This window comes from Meriones unguiculatus, chromosome 14, assembly GCF_030254825.1.
Source record: "Meriones unguiculatus strain TT.TT164.6M chromosome 14, Bangor_MerUng_6.1, whole genome shotgun sequence".
NCBI classification, from domain to species: Eukaryota; Metazoa; Chordata; class Mammalia; order Rodentia; family Muridae; genus Meriones; species Meriones unguiculatus.
This window is the reverse complement of record NC_083361.1, coordinates 45,864,621-45,882,352: the sequence shown is the minus strand read 5'-3', so window position 1 is coordinate 45,882,352 and position 17,732 is coordinate 45,864,621. Positions and strand designations below refer to the sequence as shown.

Here is a 17,732-nt window from a genome sequence, read left to right as displayed (position 1 = left end):
ATTCAACTCCATCAAGCAGGTCCATTGTGTCTAATAAGTGGAGAAAACCATCCAAACTTTAGAAGAGGTCAGGTCACACTCATTCATAATAATAGGACTTCAAGCCTATGTAGGGAAGAAAAGAATAAGCTCCACCAGCATGGGGCTGTGCAAAGGTACACGTGCCTTCCACTGACAGGTTGCGATAAATACAGACATGTAATCCCAGGACACTGCTCATCATGCTGACATTTTACAAAGCCATCCAAATGCCGGTCTGTCTGCACTGTAAAATAGATCGTAAACAACTTACATCCAAAAATATAAAATAAAAATAAGTGGTGAGAATACAGCTTTGCAATGATGTCTGCCCACCTTCATGTTCAAAGAGACACAGTGACTAAGGGTGACTGCCAGGACCCGAGCCTTGAGGCCAGTATTTAACCTCTTGGGGGTTTTTCTCTAGTTGTGCAGGGAAACTGTGCTGTGAGAATTTGAATGGCTCAGTCACACTGACTCCTGTCTCCCATGGAACCATGCCTGACATTATTTTCACCTAAGTTCCTGTGACTATGTCAAAAATGGAAGCATAAAAGGACTGCTATGTTTGCTTTCAGTTTTCATGCAGAATATTTTTAGAACCTATGTTGTGACGACATGCAGGTAGCCCTCCTTCAATGAAAACCAACTTGAATGAAAAATATTGTCTTAAAAAAAATAAGTGTCTGTACAAGAGGCATTTCTTTTATTCCATAAACAATTATAGCAACTATTTACATGACATTTATACATAGTAGGCATTACAAGTAATCTAGAGATGGCTTAAACCATACAGGAGGTTTATGAAAATCTTAATCCATTTTCTATGAAAGAGTTAACATTCCCAGGGATCCTGGAACCAGACTTCAGAGTGGAAATTTGAGACATGACTGCATTTGTATAGAGACTCAAGATAATTCTGCAATATCTTTTGACTGGTTTTTGAAGTGTTCCCTTGTAAGGTACAGATATTAGAGATGGATAAAAGAATTTGGTAGAATCTTGAAGAAGGAGGGAGGTGTTGGCTATTAGGAATCTCCACAGAACACAAGCATTTTTACTTACATAACTGCAAGCAAAGAAGGAGGATAGAAAAGGTCCTGGTTGGGGTGAGCTGGGTGAGGCAGGAAGAAGGCAATGGCCTCTTATTAACCAAGGCTACACAGTCCTCAGTTAAGAGCAATACTGTTACCAAGAACAGTCTCCAGTCCAGAGACAGAGGAGAGAATTCTCAAGAGCTTCAACCTGCTTCTCTCTGTATTTTATAAACAAAACAACAACAACAACAACAACAACAAAACACAACTATCAGAGTTCCTAAACTTTCTTTTCTTGGAGAGATAGGAAAAATGTTGACCCTCCTACTAGGTCCTAACAGTAAAGCAAAATTCACCTCTACACAGTGCAGTTTATTGGCTGTACCTACAGAAGATGGGTAAGAGGTTCCCTAGGATCTTGGGTCAACATGAAACAACAGAAGAGCAAAATCTTCATTGAACATGGTTAATGACTTCCTCACTTGCTTCTCCGAGTTTTCTATATATTCTAGCACTTCCTTCCCCAATGCCCAGACTGTGGACAGACTATGGAGAATTGTCATACAAATGGCTGGGAGAAGTGGCTGGGAATCAGGTGAGGGTCCAATGACAAACTCTTCTCTGAAGGAAAGCCAGAGATGCGCAGACAAGCCCAATCTTGATGGATTCCTGAAAGCAGGCATAGCTATTTAGAATGATGTTGGCAGGCTGGCTGCAAGGACAGTACCTTACAGCAGCCAGTCATAACAAAACTGTCATGTTTCTGTGAATAGTAGTTGAAACAGTATTTTTTTTTTTAATTAGGAAAGTAAAATTCTCATTTGTGTTGAAGATTAGCTTTCTAAATGATCATACAAATAAAAACAGGCAAATTTCAATTTGGAACATGAAAATAACATCAGTTCTACCCAACAGAGGGTCCCTTGCTTTCTGGCTCTGGAGCCTTCTCCTTGGACTTAACCATTTCACTTCTACTAATTACTGATATGTTTTAGTCTCTCTTTTCCGAGAAAAGGGCACATTGCTGGGACTTCCCCAGCAAGCCACAGTTAGAAGCACCAGGGGGAGTTCAGGTAAGCGGACACCACCCTGGAGAAGATCGCCTTTTGGCAAACCATCTACTTGCAATGGCTTCCCTAAGAGAAAGCACACGGCACGGGGGACATCCAGGGTGGGTTCGCTGCAGTAAAACTATCAGTGCACATGACTCCATCTATGACACGGGCCAGTCCCCAGGCCCTTTCTGCGCCTCCCTGCGGGATCCCCAAGCTCTCCTTCCCAACCCCCAGCCCCGCCCCCTTCCCGACCTCCAACTCCAAGTCCATTCAAACCTCGCTGCCTTCCCTTGGCGTTGCCAAGTGTTAATTGGGGAAACTCCTCCCCACCGCGGCTGGTGGGCACCTCCGAAGCAGCCTCGACCTCCCTCCCGCCCCTTGTTGGAGCGCAGCGGCCCCAAGAGAGCCCTGAGCCGGTCCCGGGCGGTGGGCGGCTGGCCGGCCTCGGGCTGCAGGAGGAGGGCGTCCGGCCACCTGCCGCTCCCCCACTCCCCCATCTCCTCGCACCGAGAGCTCCCCGGCGTGGACGCCTCGCATCTCGCTGGCGCCCGGCGGAGCCGGACCGTCGGAGGCGCGCCGCTGGGAGCAGACACCTGTCCGTCCCCGCCCGCCGAACCCGAGGCGCTGCAGCCCGTGGCAGCCTAGGCACCGGAGCCGGTGGAGATCAGGCCCGCGTTCCCGGAAAGTCGAGCTTAGCAGAGGCCTCGGACCCGAGCTCGGAGCGCCATGGCTGCGAAGCTGCTGCTTCTCCTTTGCCTGTTCTCGGGCTTGCACGCTCGGTAAGTGGCTCCCAGGCGTTTCCCGAGGCCAGCGGGGGCGAGAGGGCTGCGGGGGGCGCCGTCTGCCGGCCGCCGGTCCCTGGTGCGCGCCCTCAACTGGGCTGCAAGAGAGGGACGGTTCCTGCACCTCACCTGTAGGTCTCCCCTAGGACCAGACCCCCTCTCCAGGTCCACAGCAGCCCTATCCAACAGGGTGTGTGTGGGGACTGTTCGGTAATTTTAGGATTTAGTGGTCTTAAGGGAATTGGGAAATCAAAGTAATGAGACAGACAGTGGCCTTATCTTTCTTCTCATCAGTTATCCAAGGGTTTTTTTTTTTTTTTTTTTTTTTTCTCACTTGAATTAACATTCTATGCATTCCATCACTGAAAGGAAACCTCCGGATCCAGGAATTCTGTTTTCTCAACCATCCTATATAGATTACAGAAGAGGTAATTGGCGGGAGGCAAGTGGAGGGGGCTGGGGCCAGTGGTCAGGAAGAGCCCTGCTTCTCGTCTAGGTCCTATACCACCTGTCTATATAAAAGAGTCATGTTGGGGTTCACATGGAAGCTTCTTCTTTAAGCTGTAAGAAATTACCTCACTGTGAATACCCGAAACCAACACTAGTCAGCTAACAGAAACTCAGAAGCACTCCAAAGACGTACAAGGGCTCGTGAGAAGGACTGCGGTACTAGAAGGGTTAAAGCCTGTTGCCATAAACACAACTAGAGATGCTGACATGGTTTAATTCCATCTCCCACACTGGTGCTCTGGTTAGAGCTTGCAGACTACCCTGAGCTTTGAAAATCCCTCACTGTTTTCCCTGTTCTCATGCTAGGAATTGGAGGACATCCCATTCCCAGAACACACTTGTTTTGACATTTCTCAATTACCTGGATCAGAAAACAAATTAGAAAGCAGCTCTCCCTGGGGTTCACAAGTCCATAGTTGTCACAGGCTTTCAATTTCATTCATATTTGTGAAATATCAAAACTAGGAAGTCACCCTAATAACTCCCCAAAACTAAGAGAGGGCTTCCAAAATTCTTACTCCAGCTAACTAAGGTCCTCACCCTAAGGAAGAAAGCCCTGCCTCTATTCCTCAGGGCTTGTCCTTGCTGAATTGACATTGGGGACTTGAACACTCACTCAGGAAGCAGAGGATCTTGAGACATCTCCACCAAAGTTTCTTCTTGCCCAGGGAGGGAGTTAGGAAGTACAATGGAAAAGTATGTTTTGAAGGGGATTGTGCCTGGAGAGGTCTCGGTTTAGAAGCAGACACCACCAGAAAATCAATAAGGCTGCAGTCACATCAGCATGTCCCTTGCTATAGCCACCAACTCAAAAACCTGACTTGCAGTTCAGGGTTCGATCAGTTGTTTTGATTTAGAGATAGTTAGAGTTCTAGAAGGAAAGTTGCCAGCTTCCCTCATCATTCTATGTGCTCTCGGGGAAGATGGAGCAGTCTGGTTTCTGCAGATTCCCAAGCAAACAAAATCTCTTGAGATTCCTGATCTTTTCTTTCCACCCAAGGTACATGTACTAATGTTAATAGGTCCTGAGTTTCTAGTCTTGGTAATTATGATTGCATATCAGTTTTTTAAAAAAAAACACATTTTGTACTTATTTTATTGCTATATGTCTCACTTTTGAAGAGGTGTTTGGTTTTTTAATGTGTTTTTACAAATGTAAGATAATTGAATGGTCCATCCACCTTTCAATCTATTGTTAGTTGTGAGAATATTCTGTTCAGCATTCACGATGCCTTGCTGGTATGGATGCTTTCCAGATAGGTTCTGACAGGATGGATACCCTGTGGCTCTGCAATGAGGGTGCCTGTCACCGGGGTGCCTCCCCTACCCCTGACACTCATGGCTGAGCTTATTGTACAGGGAAATGCTGTGCCTCTTTTCGATTCTTTGAAGATGCTTACTGATTTTCAGGGTTCAGGAGTACTTTCTAATATTGAAAACTCCTTTGGACATTATCTGCCATTCTGATGGAGAGAAGGTATAAGGAATGGAGCTAATGTCTGTGGACTGAGCATGCGTTTGCTTCATTTTTAAGGAAAAGCTAATTGCAGCAATGCTGTTTGGGATCCAGCAGTACAAGCAACGGAATGCTCAGAATGTTATATATAACCCACATAGAATTTTGAAGAGAAGGGAAATTCCAATTTATCCACCTGCTTGCGGGTCCCCTGAGGTGAAATCGGCTTTTCTCAGGGCACAGTTTAGGGTAAGGGTTCATATTCTGGACTGGGAGAGGCACAGTCCTGGCAGCTGAGGAGCCAGGGCCACTGAGGTACCCTGTACCAGCTACAGAGCCGAGGTTCCACAGAGGAGAAGGAGAGAACATGCCTGCTCTCCCGGCCCTTATCCTCAGCACTCCACCTGCTCCAACCTCTCAGGAAGCTTATGCAATTTCAGGCAATGCCTCTCACCACTAGAGGGAGAATGAGACTCCTTTAAATATCTGCCCTTGAAGTAGCTAGCTTTCAGGGACTGTGAGGAGCATAGGAGTATAGTTGACGGAGGAGCAAGTGTGCTGCCTCTGCACAGGTGACTGTGGGGGCAGCGAAGACCGTGGGGCTGCAGACCTACTGCTTCTGCAGTGATGGAGTGGAGGGCAGGAGAAGAGACCAGAGGAAGAAGAGAGCGGGAGGACAGGAAAGGCATGTAGCGCGGGACAGACTGGGCAGGCCTGATTTCTCTGGACGGATCTACCTACCCATTTCCACAGTCCCCAAGTATCTTATATTCTTGGATAATTTGTTAGGTCCTAAAGGCACTGTGTGGCTATCAGCCGTCCAGGTGATTCACGCTACTCATTCTTGTGATGTTTTGCTTTTTCAAGGTGATACAATTAACATTCCTGATAGAGCTTCTAATTACATGAAATATGTGAACATTTACATTCTATAACATCTTTTGTGCAAATGTGGTTTTGCAGGTAGTGAAGTGCATTACCGTTATTGGGTAGAGGATGTACCACATATCATAAATTCCTGTTGGTGGGGAATATTCAGCTTAAGTAAAATCCGAAAGTGTTTTGGAGTCTGTGGGTGGCTTATTTAGATAGTAGGTATTCATGAAATAAAATTAAGCTTAAGGTAAGTTTAGGAAAAGGTTAATTGCAAAAAACTATTCTACAAGACTCGTTATCAACATCTTTCACATAACTGGATAGCTGTCCTTTCATGTCCACTCCTTCCACATTTGCAGTTCAAAGCAGCTGTTGTTCTTGGTTGGGTTATCTCCCTCTTCTTTCATAAAATTCCATGTATTCTGCCCAAGGCCATGCTGGAGAGGACCTAAAACCCCTGCTCAGATGTAGTCCATAGACTCAATCTCCAAGTGAGATCCCTAATAAGGGGAGCAGGGGCTGTCTCTGGCATGAACTCAGTGGCAGGCTCTCTGATCATCTCCCCCTGGGAGGTCTTGCCAGGCTACAGAGGAAGAAATGCAACCATTTCTGGGAGACCTGATAGGCTAGGGTCAGATAGAAGGGGAGGAGGACCTCCCCTATCAGTGGACTAAGGGAAAGGCATAGGGGGAGAAGAGGGAGGGAGGGTGGGATTGGGAAGTGATGAGGGAGGGCACCACAGCTGGGATACAAATTGAATAAATTGTAATAAATAATAATAAAAAAAGGAAAAAAAAAAGAAGCTGTTGTTTGAAAAAAATAGTACTGAACATGTCCAGGCTTTTTCTTGCCCTCATTCCTAATGGATACTTTATAATAACCATTTGCATAACTAGTCACATGGGAATGATTAGAAGCATTTGTGAATGTTATGTGTAAATAGAGCATCATTTTGTGTGTAGACTTCACCATCTTCAGTGTTCTGGAAGTCCTGGGACCAGTCTTCAATAAAGAAGAGAAACCAGTACGTGAATTTGGGTTTTGACTGCTGGACCACTGCTCTTGTTAGCCATAGCTTGTTGACACTTACAAAAGAATGATGGCCAGTAAGAATGGACATGTACATATACATTTACATATGACTCTGAAGATTTGAGTGAAGATGAAGGACTGAATTTTAAAATGATTATACTTTTCACTGATTCCCTGATAACGTCAAGAAACTGACATGCCTGAGGACAAAGCAACTTGGTGTGGAGCTGACATTTGACTCCTGTCCAGAAATCAGAACAGAAATGAGCTTTGGTCCAGTCAGGACAAATCCCTCTCAGTATATTTCCTCCCTCCCTCTTTTTAGAAAAGTAACATCAAGGCACACACAGAGACAAAATGAGACAGGAGTTCTGTTTCTTAAGCTCTTCTAAGGTTCAGTAGCATCCCACCTGTATGGAAATATTGCTTCAAGGTAGAAAGAAGACTCTTTTCTTTTCAAGCCTCACTCACTGAGTGAACTGGATGTTGTCTTGAGGTTTCCCCTCATTAGAGGTCCTGAAAGCATGGACCACTCTACAGAGGGGCCTGTGCTATTTACCAGAGCAGGACAGAGGTCAGAGATGTCTAAGCCCTCACTGGAATTAAAAGCTCTGAGTGTTGAAGACATACTAGAAAATATTTGATTCTTAAAGCCTGCTGAGAAAGAAATGAACCAGTTTTAGTGATCAAGGTGTGTAATTGCCTGAGGACATTCTGTTGTCATCAACTAGCACATCTCCTGCCTGTCCCTCATGCTGAGTACAAGCAAAGCAGGCCACCCCATAATGTCCACACATTTATCCCCCAAAGTCCAGGCCATGTGGAAGGCACAATCAGAATGGGCTATTTTCAATGAGCTCATTCTGTAAAAGCTACTTCCTCTTCCCCCAGTCTTGCTGCCAGGACTTAGAAGCAAACACTACAATGTACTCTAAAGGGTGTCTGACTTTGACAGGTTGGTAAAAGTTACTTATTTTCTGCTGGTCAATTTGGCTATTTTTTTTAACCCATTGGCCTGTCTCTACTTTAACTGAGCCAGTGCTGTTCTGCTTACAGCAATTGCATTCTTCCCATGGAATGTTTCCTAATTTTCACTTTTCTTCTTTTAGTTTTACAGGTAGCATGTATGACTAGGCAAAGGATACTGAAGACTTCCTATTCATTTTACTAGTACACAGAATAAGCAAATTTAAATAATTCTCTGGAGCTCTTGCAACTTATATGCCACATTATGTTTTAACTGCAGGTCCAGGAGGGTGGAAGAAGATGAGAATGAAGAGTCCCCATCAAACCAGAAATGGGTCTTGGCACCCAAATCACAAGACACTGATGTGACGCTGATTCTCAATAAACTGCTGAGAGAATATGACAAAAAGCTGAGACCGGACATTGGAAGTGAGTACTATTTGTTATTCCAATATAAAAGATGCTTTAAAAATATGTGCATTTAAAATTTTTATATTAGATAATTGCAAATTCAGAGTTGCTAAGATAATGCAGTAAGGTCTCCTGTATTTGCCACAGTTTTAAGTGACTGACAGCAAAGTGATTGCCAAATGTGGTTCTGTATTCCATGTCATATCCTTGGGGTTTTAATTACAGTTTCTCAGTTAGTGTATTGTACTTGCTGCCAGTGTTTAGATTTCATCAGCATCCTCCCTTCATGAAAATGGCTGTCCATGCTATTTCCTGTTTTACAAGCTGGATTGTTGAGCTTTAATTCACCTCTTTACTGCTGAGGTTGAGAGCTCCTTACTTGTTCTTCACTGTCTGCCGGATCTGTAGCTTGTCTTCACTCTCGCCACAGAATCTTTCATAGGGAACAGTTTAATATTGATGGGATCTGATTTATTGGCTCTCCCTTTATGGAGCTTCTTTAGAACTCTTTTCACAAGCCTCTGTTTGATATGGTGCTCAGCAGCTTGTCACCTGTCACGTGACCTTCGCCCAAAATCGCTCCAGTTTTCTAAGTCCAGAACCACAGTTTATCCATAGCAGGATCTAAAATTACCTTTGATCTAACTGGCATGGGATTACAAAGTCTTTGTGATTAATGAAGGAGAATTTAAAGGTGTGTATCCATTTATAGGTGTGATACTGGACAGGTCATGTCAAAGACCCTTGTCTCACTTAATTTTGTAGGTAACAATGAGAAATAACACGACTCTCCAACTTCCATCCAGCTTTAAAAATATTTCTTCAGTGTGCTGAAGTTAGAATACCTAGAGACAAAACCAAAAACAAAATGATAACAAATGCTGCCCTGAATATAGGAAACAGAAGCACTTGCTTCCTGTTAGTGTGAGTACTGACTGGTTTAAACGGTGTGGGGATCAGCATGGAGGTTTCTCAAAAAGATGGAAAATAGATCTACTACATGATCCAGCTGTATATAAACTTTTGGGTTTATACACAAAGGGCTCTATACAGATGCCTGCTTATCCATATTTATTGATCCTCTATTTACAATAGCCAAGGAATAAAAACTGCCTAGAAGTCTAGCAACCGATGAATAATGAAATATGTCACATTTAATATTATTCATGTGTGAAAAATGAAATTATGAAAATTTTAGATAAAAAAATGAGCTAGAGATGTTCATCCTAAGTAATCCAGATTCAGGGAGACAAGCACCTCATTCTCGTTCATACGTGGATGATAGCTATGAATCTTTAGATCAGTGTGTCAAATTGGACTTACAGAGTTCAGGAAACTAATAAGCAACCCCAGTGGTGCTGAAGGGGCATTTTAAAGGGAAGGTATAAAGGTATAAAGGGGGCAAGAGAATAATGAACTTGGAAGAACTAAATGATGTGGAAGATCAGAGGACAGACTAGCAGGAGGGAACATGGGAAGGATCAGTAACACTGAAGACATTTGAAAATGCCATATAGAAACTTACTACTGAAGAAACTCCCTAAAATAGATGGAGAGTGAGTGGTTTTACCCTCTAATGGGGATTTTGCCTCTTCTGGACATCACAGGCTATCAAATACCAAGCCTCTTGCCAGTCACCGTCATCTCTTTTCTGCTTGTTTATCAGTAGGGCTCCCTAGAACTTCCACCAAGCATTGTAAGATACTGACCTTGCTCTTGGTTTCCCTTCAGAATGTGATGGTAAGACTATTGATGTAGACTACACCTATTTCTGCCATAGAGCACGGGAAAATCAAGCTGGTCCACAGCTAGAAGCTTCATCCCTACTGGCTAGATTTCATAGAGATGGAGTGTTCTATGCATGTTGCCAAAGAAGAAAATTAATGAATATGTATATCAAGCCCGGGGTCTACAGTAGTGACCCATACAGTAGCAAGATATGACCATGTGTGTACTAGCAGAACAGGTATTATATAGTAACCAACAACTTTCGGATTGGAAAAAAACCAAGTTGGAGTTTTATAAACTTTAAATTTAAAACAAGTTGGAGCTCATGCCTGGTACTGTTAACTGGGCCTGAAACCCATGATTGGTTATGTCATCGGGTGGGTTTGAGTGAGAATGGTCCCTATAGGCTCATATGTTTGAATACTTGGTCTCTTGGTGGTGCTTGTTGGAGGAGGTTTAGGAGATGGAGCCTTGCTGGAGATAGTATGTCACTTGGAGCAGCCTTGAAATTTAAGACTCATGCCATATTTGCTTTAGCTCTCTATGCTTTGTGGTTGTGAATCAAGATATAAGATCTCAGTTGTTCCTTTGCCATCGTGCAATCTAGCTCTCTGAAACCATAAGCCAAAGGAACACTTTATTTTATATGTTGCCTTGGTCATGGTGTTTTATCATAGCAATAGGAGAGTAACTAAGACCCTAGGAGAGAACCTGTAACCATGTAGGTCATAGACCTTAGGGAAGAATGTAATACTGTTATTCTGCTAAGCCGATATAGCAATGAACTGCCCTGAAAGTACTCATTTTCATACTCAGAGTAGTCTGTCATGTCGTTAGAGAAGTTTCTTTTTGTAGTAGATAACAATTAACACAGAGGCACAACTGGTCAGTGTCCACAGAGTAAGAGAATATAGAGTGCTCAGCTCTAAATGGAAGATTATTGTCACAGCCACCCCCAAGGCTCGGGGAGCATCACAGAAGAGGGGATGGAAAGACTGCATGAGCCAGAGGTAGTGGGTGACTACTGATATGATAAGGTCAGCACATGCACGAACTCACAGCGGCCATGACTGTATGCAGAAGCCCTGCACACTTTCGAGGCAGCTAAAATCCTGGTGTGGATGAGAGGAGGGGTACATTAGCTTTCACTCCTTACTGAGGAGCTGCTGGAATTGCTCGTTGACACTAGGAAAGGAGAGTCAGTGTTCTCTGGGACTGTGGTTCCTCAGAGGCTACTCACACTCCACGTGCCTTGTCCCAATGCACATTCCAGCAATACTGAGTACAATTAGTCGCTTAAAATAGAACACATGAAGTAGAAAGTGATTAAGGGATAGGAATTGGAAAGAGACGGGCATGGATTGGATATAAACATACATGCATGTATGAAATTCTCAAACAATAAAAAAAAATTTCTTCATCATAAACTAGGTGTGAGTTACCATGGTACACATTTTGTTCATTCAGTTTTCACCCAGTCTTCCCATTTTCGCCATTTGAAAAGTCAGTAGTGTGACAAACATATCACAATATGGGTTCCTACGGAAAGAGATAACTAAGATTTTACTGTCTTTCTCAGTGCTCGTCAGGACAAGACAAACTTGCTCTTCTGGGAAAGTTCTATCTAGCTGCTATCCTCCATCATGGCACTGTATTCTCTGGGTTGAGAAGATTTTTGAGGCAGAAGGTCTGCACGCTTAGCTTTTAACCCAGACCTCTGTGGCCCTCCTGAAGGTCAGGTATCACTGTGTTATTCACAGAAAGTGTGAGGCAACGTATTAAAATAAACAAACTCACACTCTTTCTTTCACACACACACTCATAGACACATCCTTATACACACACAAACACACATACCACACACACTCACACACACAGCACACCATTCATAGACACTCTCACACACATGACACACACTCACACACACGCACACATATACACACACGATACACACACTCACAAACACCACACACATACCATACAACACACACACATACACACATACCACACCACATGTACACATACACACAGACATACAGTCACACACACGCACACACACACACACACACACACACACACACACACACCATGAATGGGAAACAGAAAGGTCCAATCAGTGCAATAGTCAAGCAAAGGTCACTTCTACAGTTTACAATAGCTCCCTTTTTATCCATGGGAATTATGTTTCAAGACCCTCCATTGGATGCCTGAAAATATATATTATACCATGTCCTATAGGGGATCCATGATAAACTATGGTAGAGTTTAATTAATAAAGAACCTTTAGAAATTTACAATAATAGCTAATAAAATAGCAAAATGGTAACAACATATTGTGATGCCCATTATGTAAACACACTCTCAAAATATCTTACTGTGCTGTATTCACCTAGTTTTGGATTGTGGCTGACCACAGGCAACTGGAACCACAGCAGGAGGTTGTGGGTTAGGGAAGGTTTCCTGCTGTGTACATAAAGAGCTGTGAATTCTTCACCGGAGAGAAGCCTTGTGCTTTTGGACTATAAGAGATTTCACAGAACTGTGGAGTGCAAAGTCTCAATGCAGGATGCTCCTCTGTTGTTTCAGAGTCTGCAGCTCTGTTGTGGCTTTTCCCTGGACCTTGGGCAGTACAGTGTTCTGATAAAAGCCACCATCCCTGAAATGCTTTTCCATCTTCCTCTCTCAGCTGAATACTAAACAGCACCTGATTAGAAAACTCCAGCAGCTTGCTTGATACTCAGCTACAGCAGGGTTAACTGCCCAAGAGCAGCTGTCCTGGAAATATCCTGCATATGTATTTTCTTTCCTGCATTAGAGGGGCTCTGCTTTAAAGGGCAGTTTCTCATAATTACTTTCCTGTTGTCATGACTCTGTTCAAGTTTAGTGTACTTTACCTGTGATAGCCATTGCTATGCCCTGTATATCAAATGGATGCCACAGACGCCTTTGCTATTAGCTTAATGGAGTACTCAGTTGACTCAGGCACTTTTCCCTTAATCCTCCTAGTCTCTCAGTGCATTCTGTGCTCTCTGCACAAAGCCCTGCCCTGGCCAGCTGGAGAGTAATATAGACCAGCCCATACTTACACTGTGCTGGTGGTGAAGGAATGGGCAGGATCTCCAAGTAGCTTTGGAGAGGAGATACAGGCATTCCCACCAAATATATTAAACCTGTTGGATTGAAAAATCTTGAAAATTTTGCTCTGCTTCTAAGGTGAAGTTTGAGACCTTGGCAAATACACAAAAATATATGCCCTTACCTGCTCCCTGCTTTAGTACTTCTATTGCACCCCGTGTCATTTATTCGGGGACACCATCTCACCTGGCTTCTTTATTTGGATTCTGCTGCTCCCTTAGCTGTGCCGTCCTGCTTCTGTACTGAGCTCAGTTACACTTCCTCCAATCTCTAATCTTACCTCCTGAGAGGATCTTTCCTTCAGAATCCTCACCTGCCAGTGGATCAAGCATCTCTCCCCTGAGGGTTTTTTTTTTTTAATAGCATTCATCTTATGGCAGGCTGTATGATGCCCTCCTTGTAGCATTATCACACACTTTCTACAGATCATAGCTGAAAGTGGGTGTTTTCTTTACAGGACAGTTCCACTTCTAAACTATAGATACATGTGTGTACCGTTCTGCCTCTCAGGGTCTGCAGTCTATCCACAGCTCCAACATCTGGCTACATGCTGAACTCTTCCCAGCTTTGTTGTCAGTGATAAAGAGATGGATGAAGATCTGGTCATACTGCAGCATCCTTTGATCACTTCCTATATCATAAATTGTGATTATTGTATTTACATCAATAGTCCATTGCTGTTCTCTGTATTAAATTCTAAGTCTCTTAGTAACCATCCATCATTTTAAGTAATGCGAAAGCCTTGTCCTCTGTCAATCTGGGGCCACATCGGAGGCCATTGTCTGGGAAGTAGATCTTGCCTTGTTGGATGAGAAAGGCCACAGAAAGCTAAACTTTCAAACAAAATAGTTGTAGAAAGGGAGAAAATGACAGAAGCAAATTTATCTTAAGGATTTCAAGCAGCTTGAACATGTCTTAGAGTATGGATTATTAAGAAGACAGTCCACAGTCTTATCTATAGAGCCAATACTATTACAGTTGTGTTGAGAAAGACAAAGGTATGTTTTGTTTTTCATTGGCTGTGATGACATAATCAATGGGTGGCGATGACCATAGGCACACTTAATCTTTTATTGGGCAGAACCATGGAGAGACAGTTCACTGCTGTATTCCCCTTCTGCAGGCATTTGCCTATCTCTCTCTGACTTTTCCAAAGTATGTCTTCCCAACTGCATTACGATTTCCAAATGTGGTATGAAAGGCAGCTGGGTGGGTGAATGAAGAGTAGGGTATATCATTGCAGTAACCCAGGGAATAGGGCAGATACAGTAATGCCCTCCCTGGATACCCTGCCATACACCAATGCTTTTCATATTTATGGGTGTTTCAATACCTGTATGACTGTTTGGATGTTCAAGTCAAGTTAATTATGTCTTTTTACTCAAACATTGATAAGTTTTATGTTGAAAACTTTGAACATCCATTCTCGTGAAAATTTGAAACACACAGCATAGTGCTTGTCTGTTCTCACTAACATGGATAGTAGAACAGATACTTCCCTCTTCTACTAACTCAATTTCCAATGGCCACTCCCTCATCTGTTCATCTTCTCCCCAGCCTCTGCTTTTTGCTGCTATTTTACTCTCAGATTCCATAGATAAGATTAAAAATTTAAATCTCATGTATGAGTGACATACATTTTTTAAGAAATTCTTTTCATGTGCCTCTTTGGTTCCTTCAGTGAGAATTTCTAAGAACCCTTGAGCTGCCTTAGATAAAATGTCTGAGACCCAGTAGCCACAGAGGTGAGTTCTCAGCAAGGAGAGTGTGTTAGGAGGGAGAAGCAAGGAGAACTACAATCCTTTCTTTCACTGGTCCTGTATGCCATGTTCCACACCACTCTGTTGACAGCACCAGATGGGAATACACCGTTTTGAGAGAATTCGAAATGTCTAAGAAAGGCTTCATAGAGAACTCAGGGATTATAATTTTTTTAATTGGTAGAGACCACTGGCATCACCCTTATCATTCTCATATCTGAAGAAAAATAGGAGAGACTGGATGTGTGATACAGAAGTAGAATCCATGCCCAAAGTACCTGGGGCTCTGGATTTGATCTCCAGTTCAAAGTCAATAATTAAGAGGGGGAAGAAAGCAGACACTGTGCGAGTCTAAAGGAATTGAAAAATGAATATCAAAGTGTCCTTCCTGTTGTGAAGGAAGAGGAAGTTGGAAGTAGGTCCCTCAGCCCACTGTGCCCTATTGGTTCACAATCTAACTTCTCCAGGAAGTTGCATGACCAAGTTTAAGTAGTGTCTTATTTTAACCCCCCAAATAACCCTGTCAGTTTCGCCTGGACTTAGCAAGAATAAACCTTTCCTATAATCCACAGCCTACTGTACCAATGGCCATGCTGTCTCTTCCCAGCAATTACTGTATATCCAGAAAATAATTCAAATGTATTCACTCCAGTCTCAGAACAGATGTAGGAGGAGAGGAAACAGACATTCTTAATTGCTGTGCTTGAAGTGAGAGCTATTACTGTAGAGTTAGTTAACTGATTCTCCCACAAATTTAATTCAAATGCATAAGGGAGGTGGAGAATAAATTTGGCGGAGAAATTATACCTGTCATCTCCTGAGAGACTAATTAGACATCCCAGAGCAGCCAGGTTAAGTCTCCCTTGTGCATTGTGGCAGGTTACCCTTGTGGAGTATTCCTCCTGTTTGAGGGAAAGGTTCTTCGCGCATTCCCGAGCAGTTAGGACCTGCTGCAAGCTTCTGTGTAAGACAGGGCTACATTAGTGCCATCTAGAAGTTAAGTTTATTAATAATGTGGGCTAGGATGTGTGCTTTTCTTATAGGAAATGTGTAAAGGAAGCCTCTTTGTATAAGCAATTTAGTGTTTCTTAAAAATATGATTTGGTAAATTACTCAAGTCACATGTTCCTAAATATAATCTTGTGCCTGGACCTCATTTGAATAATCAGTTCAGTTCATAGAATAAAAATGATTTGTTTCTTATGTTTATTCATTACTACTTCAGGAATTGAGCAAAATAGCTGCATCTGGATTAGCACGTTTGAGTGAGAAGGACTCCAGTCTCAGATGATGGGCGTTTCTCCTGCTTACCAACAGACACTTGGAAGAGACCCCAGTAGGCTTCTGTTTCTAAGTGGCATAATTAAGTCTGCACCCAAGAGTAAAGGTTGTCACAGGCTTCTGCCAGCCAATGCAAAATGGCAGGTGTCTCACGTCCACTTTCTCCAGACCCACACTGTTGTGGCTTTCCTTCCAGCATGGTTTCTGAGTGCCAGCAGAAAGTCCTCTAAGGCAGCTGCTCCAGCTGACTGCTTTGTCTTAGTCTCAGGTCCCTGCTTTTGACTGCTTCTCTTCATTGTGGCTCTAATATATGGTTCAGGGTTCCTTGCAACTCCTCCTGCTGTAAGACTGCACCTTTGGGTATAGGTGGTGGAGGACCGCCACATTTGAGGAACTAGTTATACACTCGCCCTGCTGAACTAGAGCACTGAATGTCCAGGGTATTCTAAAGGAGAATTAGTGCAGCAGTTCACAGCCTGGCATGGTGTCAGAACTGCCTAGATACTGTTTCAGAATATAAAAGCCAGGGCTGTACCTTGAAAGGGTGGACTATATGTTACATCAGTTTTCTAGCTTGCTGTTTTTACACTATTGCAATTCTTCTATTTATTTGGGGGGGTTAATTTGCTTTATTTTTTAGTTTCTTAGGAGAGATGTTGAAGTTATTAACTTGATCCCTTTTCTAATTTTAGTTTCCAGCCTCACGATATTCTCCTGAGTTTTCCTCTATCAGTACTCCTTCTAGTTCTATGTATTTCTTTCATTATAGTCATAAAGTTCTTTCTACTTGATTTCAAATGTACCTCTTGGCTATTCAGATGTGTTACCTTCATTTTCCAAATATTTGAGATGATTCTAGGCATCTCGCTGGTCTTGATTTATAATTTAACTGCACTGTGGTCAGAGATGCTACTTACATACTCGAGTCCCCTGTGAAACTTATTGAGACTTGTTTCATAGTGCAGATCTGGCCTATATTGGTGTGCATTTGGGGACAAAGCATTTTCTGCTGTTCTTTAAAGCATTCCATAACTGAGAGCAGTGAGAACATGGATTAGTTGGAGCTTCTACCCCAGGTGGAGCTGTCCACCCCTGATGTAATCCTGATTGTCTGGGTGCCAGGAAAGAAAAGGGCTGATACATGCCAGTGATGCTCCAAAGAAGCAGCATCCATCTGTCTCCAGCTTCCAGCTCTTGGCTATTCCTGTCTTATTGGGTGGCCTCTGGTGCTTTGTAGAGTGAGGGGGTGGTGGAAACAGTGCTTTCTGGTATGTCATTGTTGGAACTGAGTAAGAAAATTCAGGAAAAGGCACTTAGTTCAAAGCCTGTTGCTGATTAAGTGGCTTGTTAGTAGCTATTGTCACTGGTCATTACTGGGAGCAGGTGAGGAATTGCTTCCATCTCTAACTGCACATGGGTTAAGCCTGGGTTCCACAAGTAAATAGAGACATGGACAAGAGTTTAAATAGATAAATATATGGAAATAAAATTAAAGAAGGAAGACCATTACCAAGAACAAAAATATCAGTGTCTCACAGGCACATGTATCTATAATAAGGAGTCCTATGGTTAGCTTTTTTGCTGTTGTTCTTACTAAGAACATGGTAAACATATGTATATAAGGTTTTTATTATTATATATTATTTGTATGGAATTATGGGGTTCACTGTTTTTCACACACACGC

The 17,732-nt window shown here is 42.9% G+C and overlaps 1 protein-coding gene across 1 annotated transcript in view; it reads left to right on the top strand.

Annotated features, from left to right (window-relative positions):
• The first annotated feature begins 2,384 nt into the window (after positions 1-2,384).
• Gabrg3 (gamma-aminobutyric acid type A receptor subunit gamma3) overlaps positions 2,385-17,732 on the top strand; it is a 642,783-nt gene continuing 627,435 nt past the window's right edge. Inside the window, exons 1-2 of the mRNA XM_060367236.1 lie at positions 2,385-2,889; positions 8,013-8,161. Coding sequence (XP_060223219.1) covers positions 2,837-2,889; positions 8,013-8,161 — 202 coding nt within the window. The 5' untranslated portion in view covers positions 2,385-2,836. The remainder of the gene's footprint in view (positions 2,890-8,012; positions 8,162-17,732) is intronic.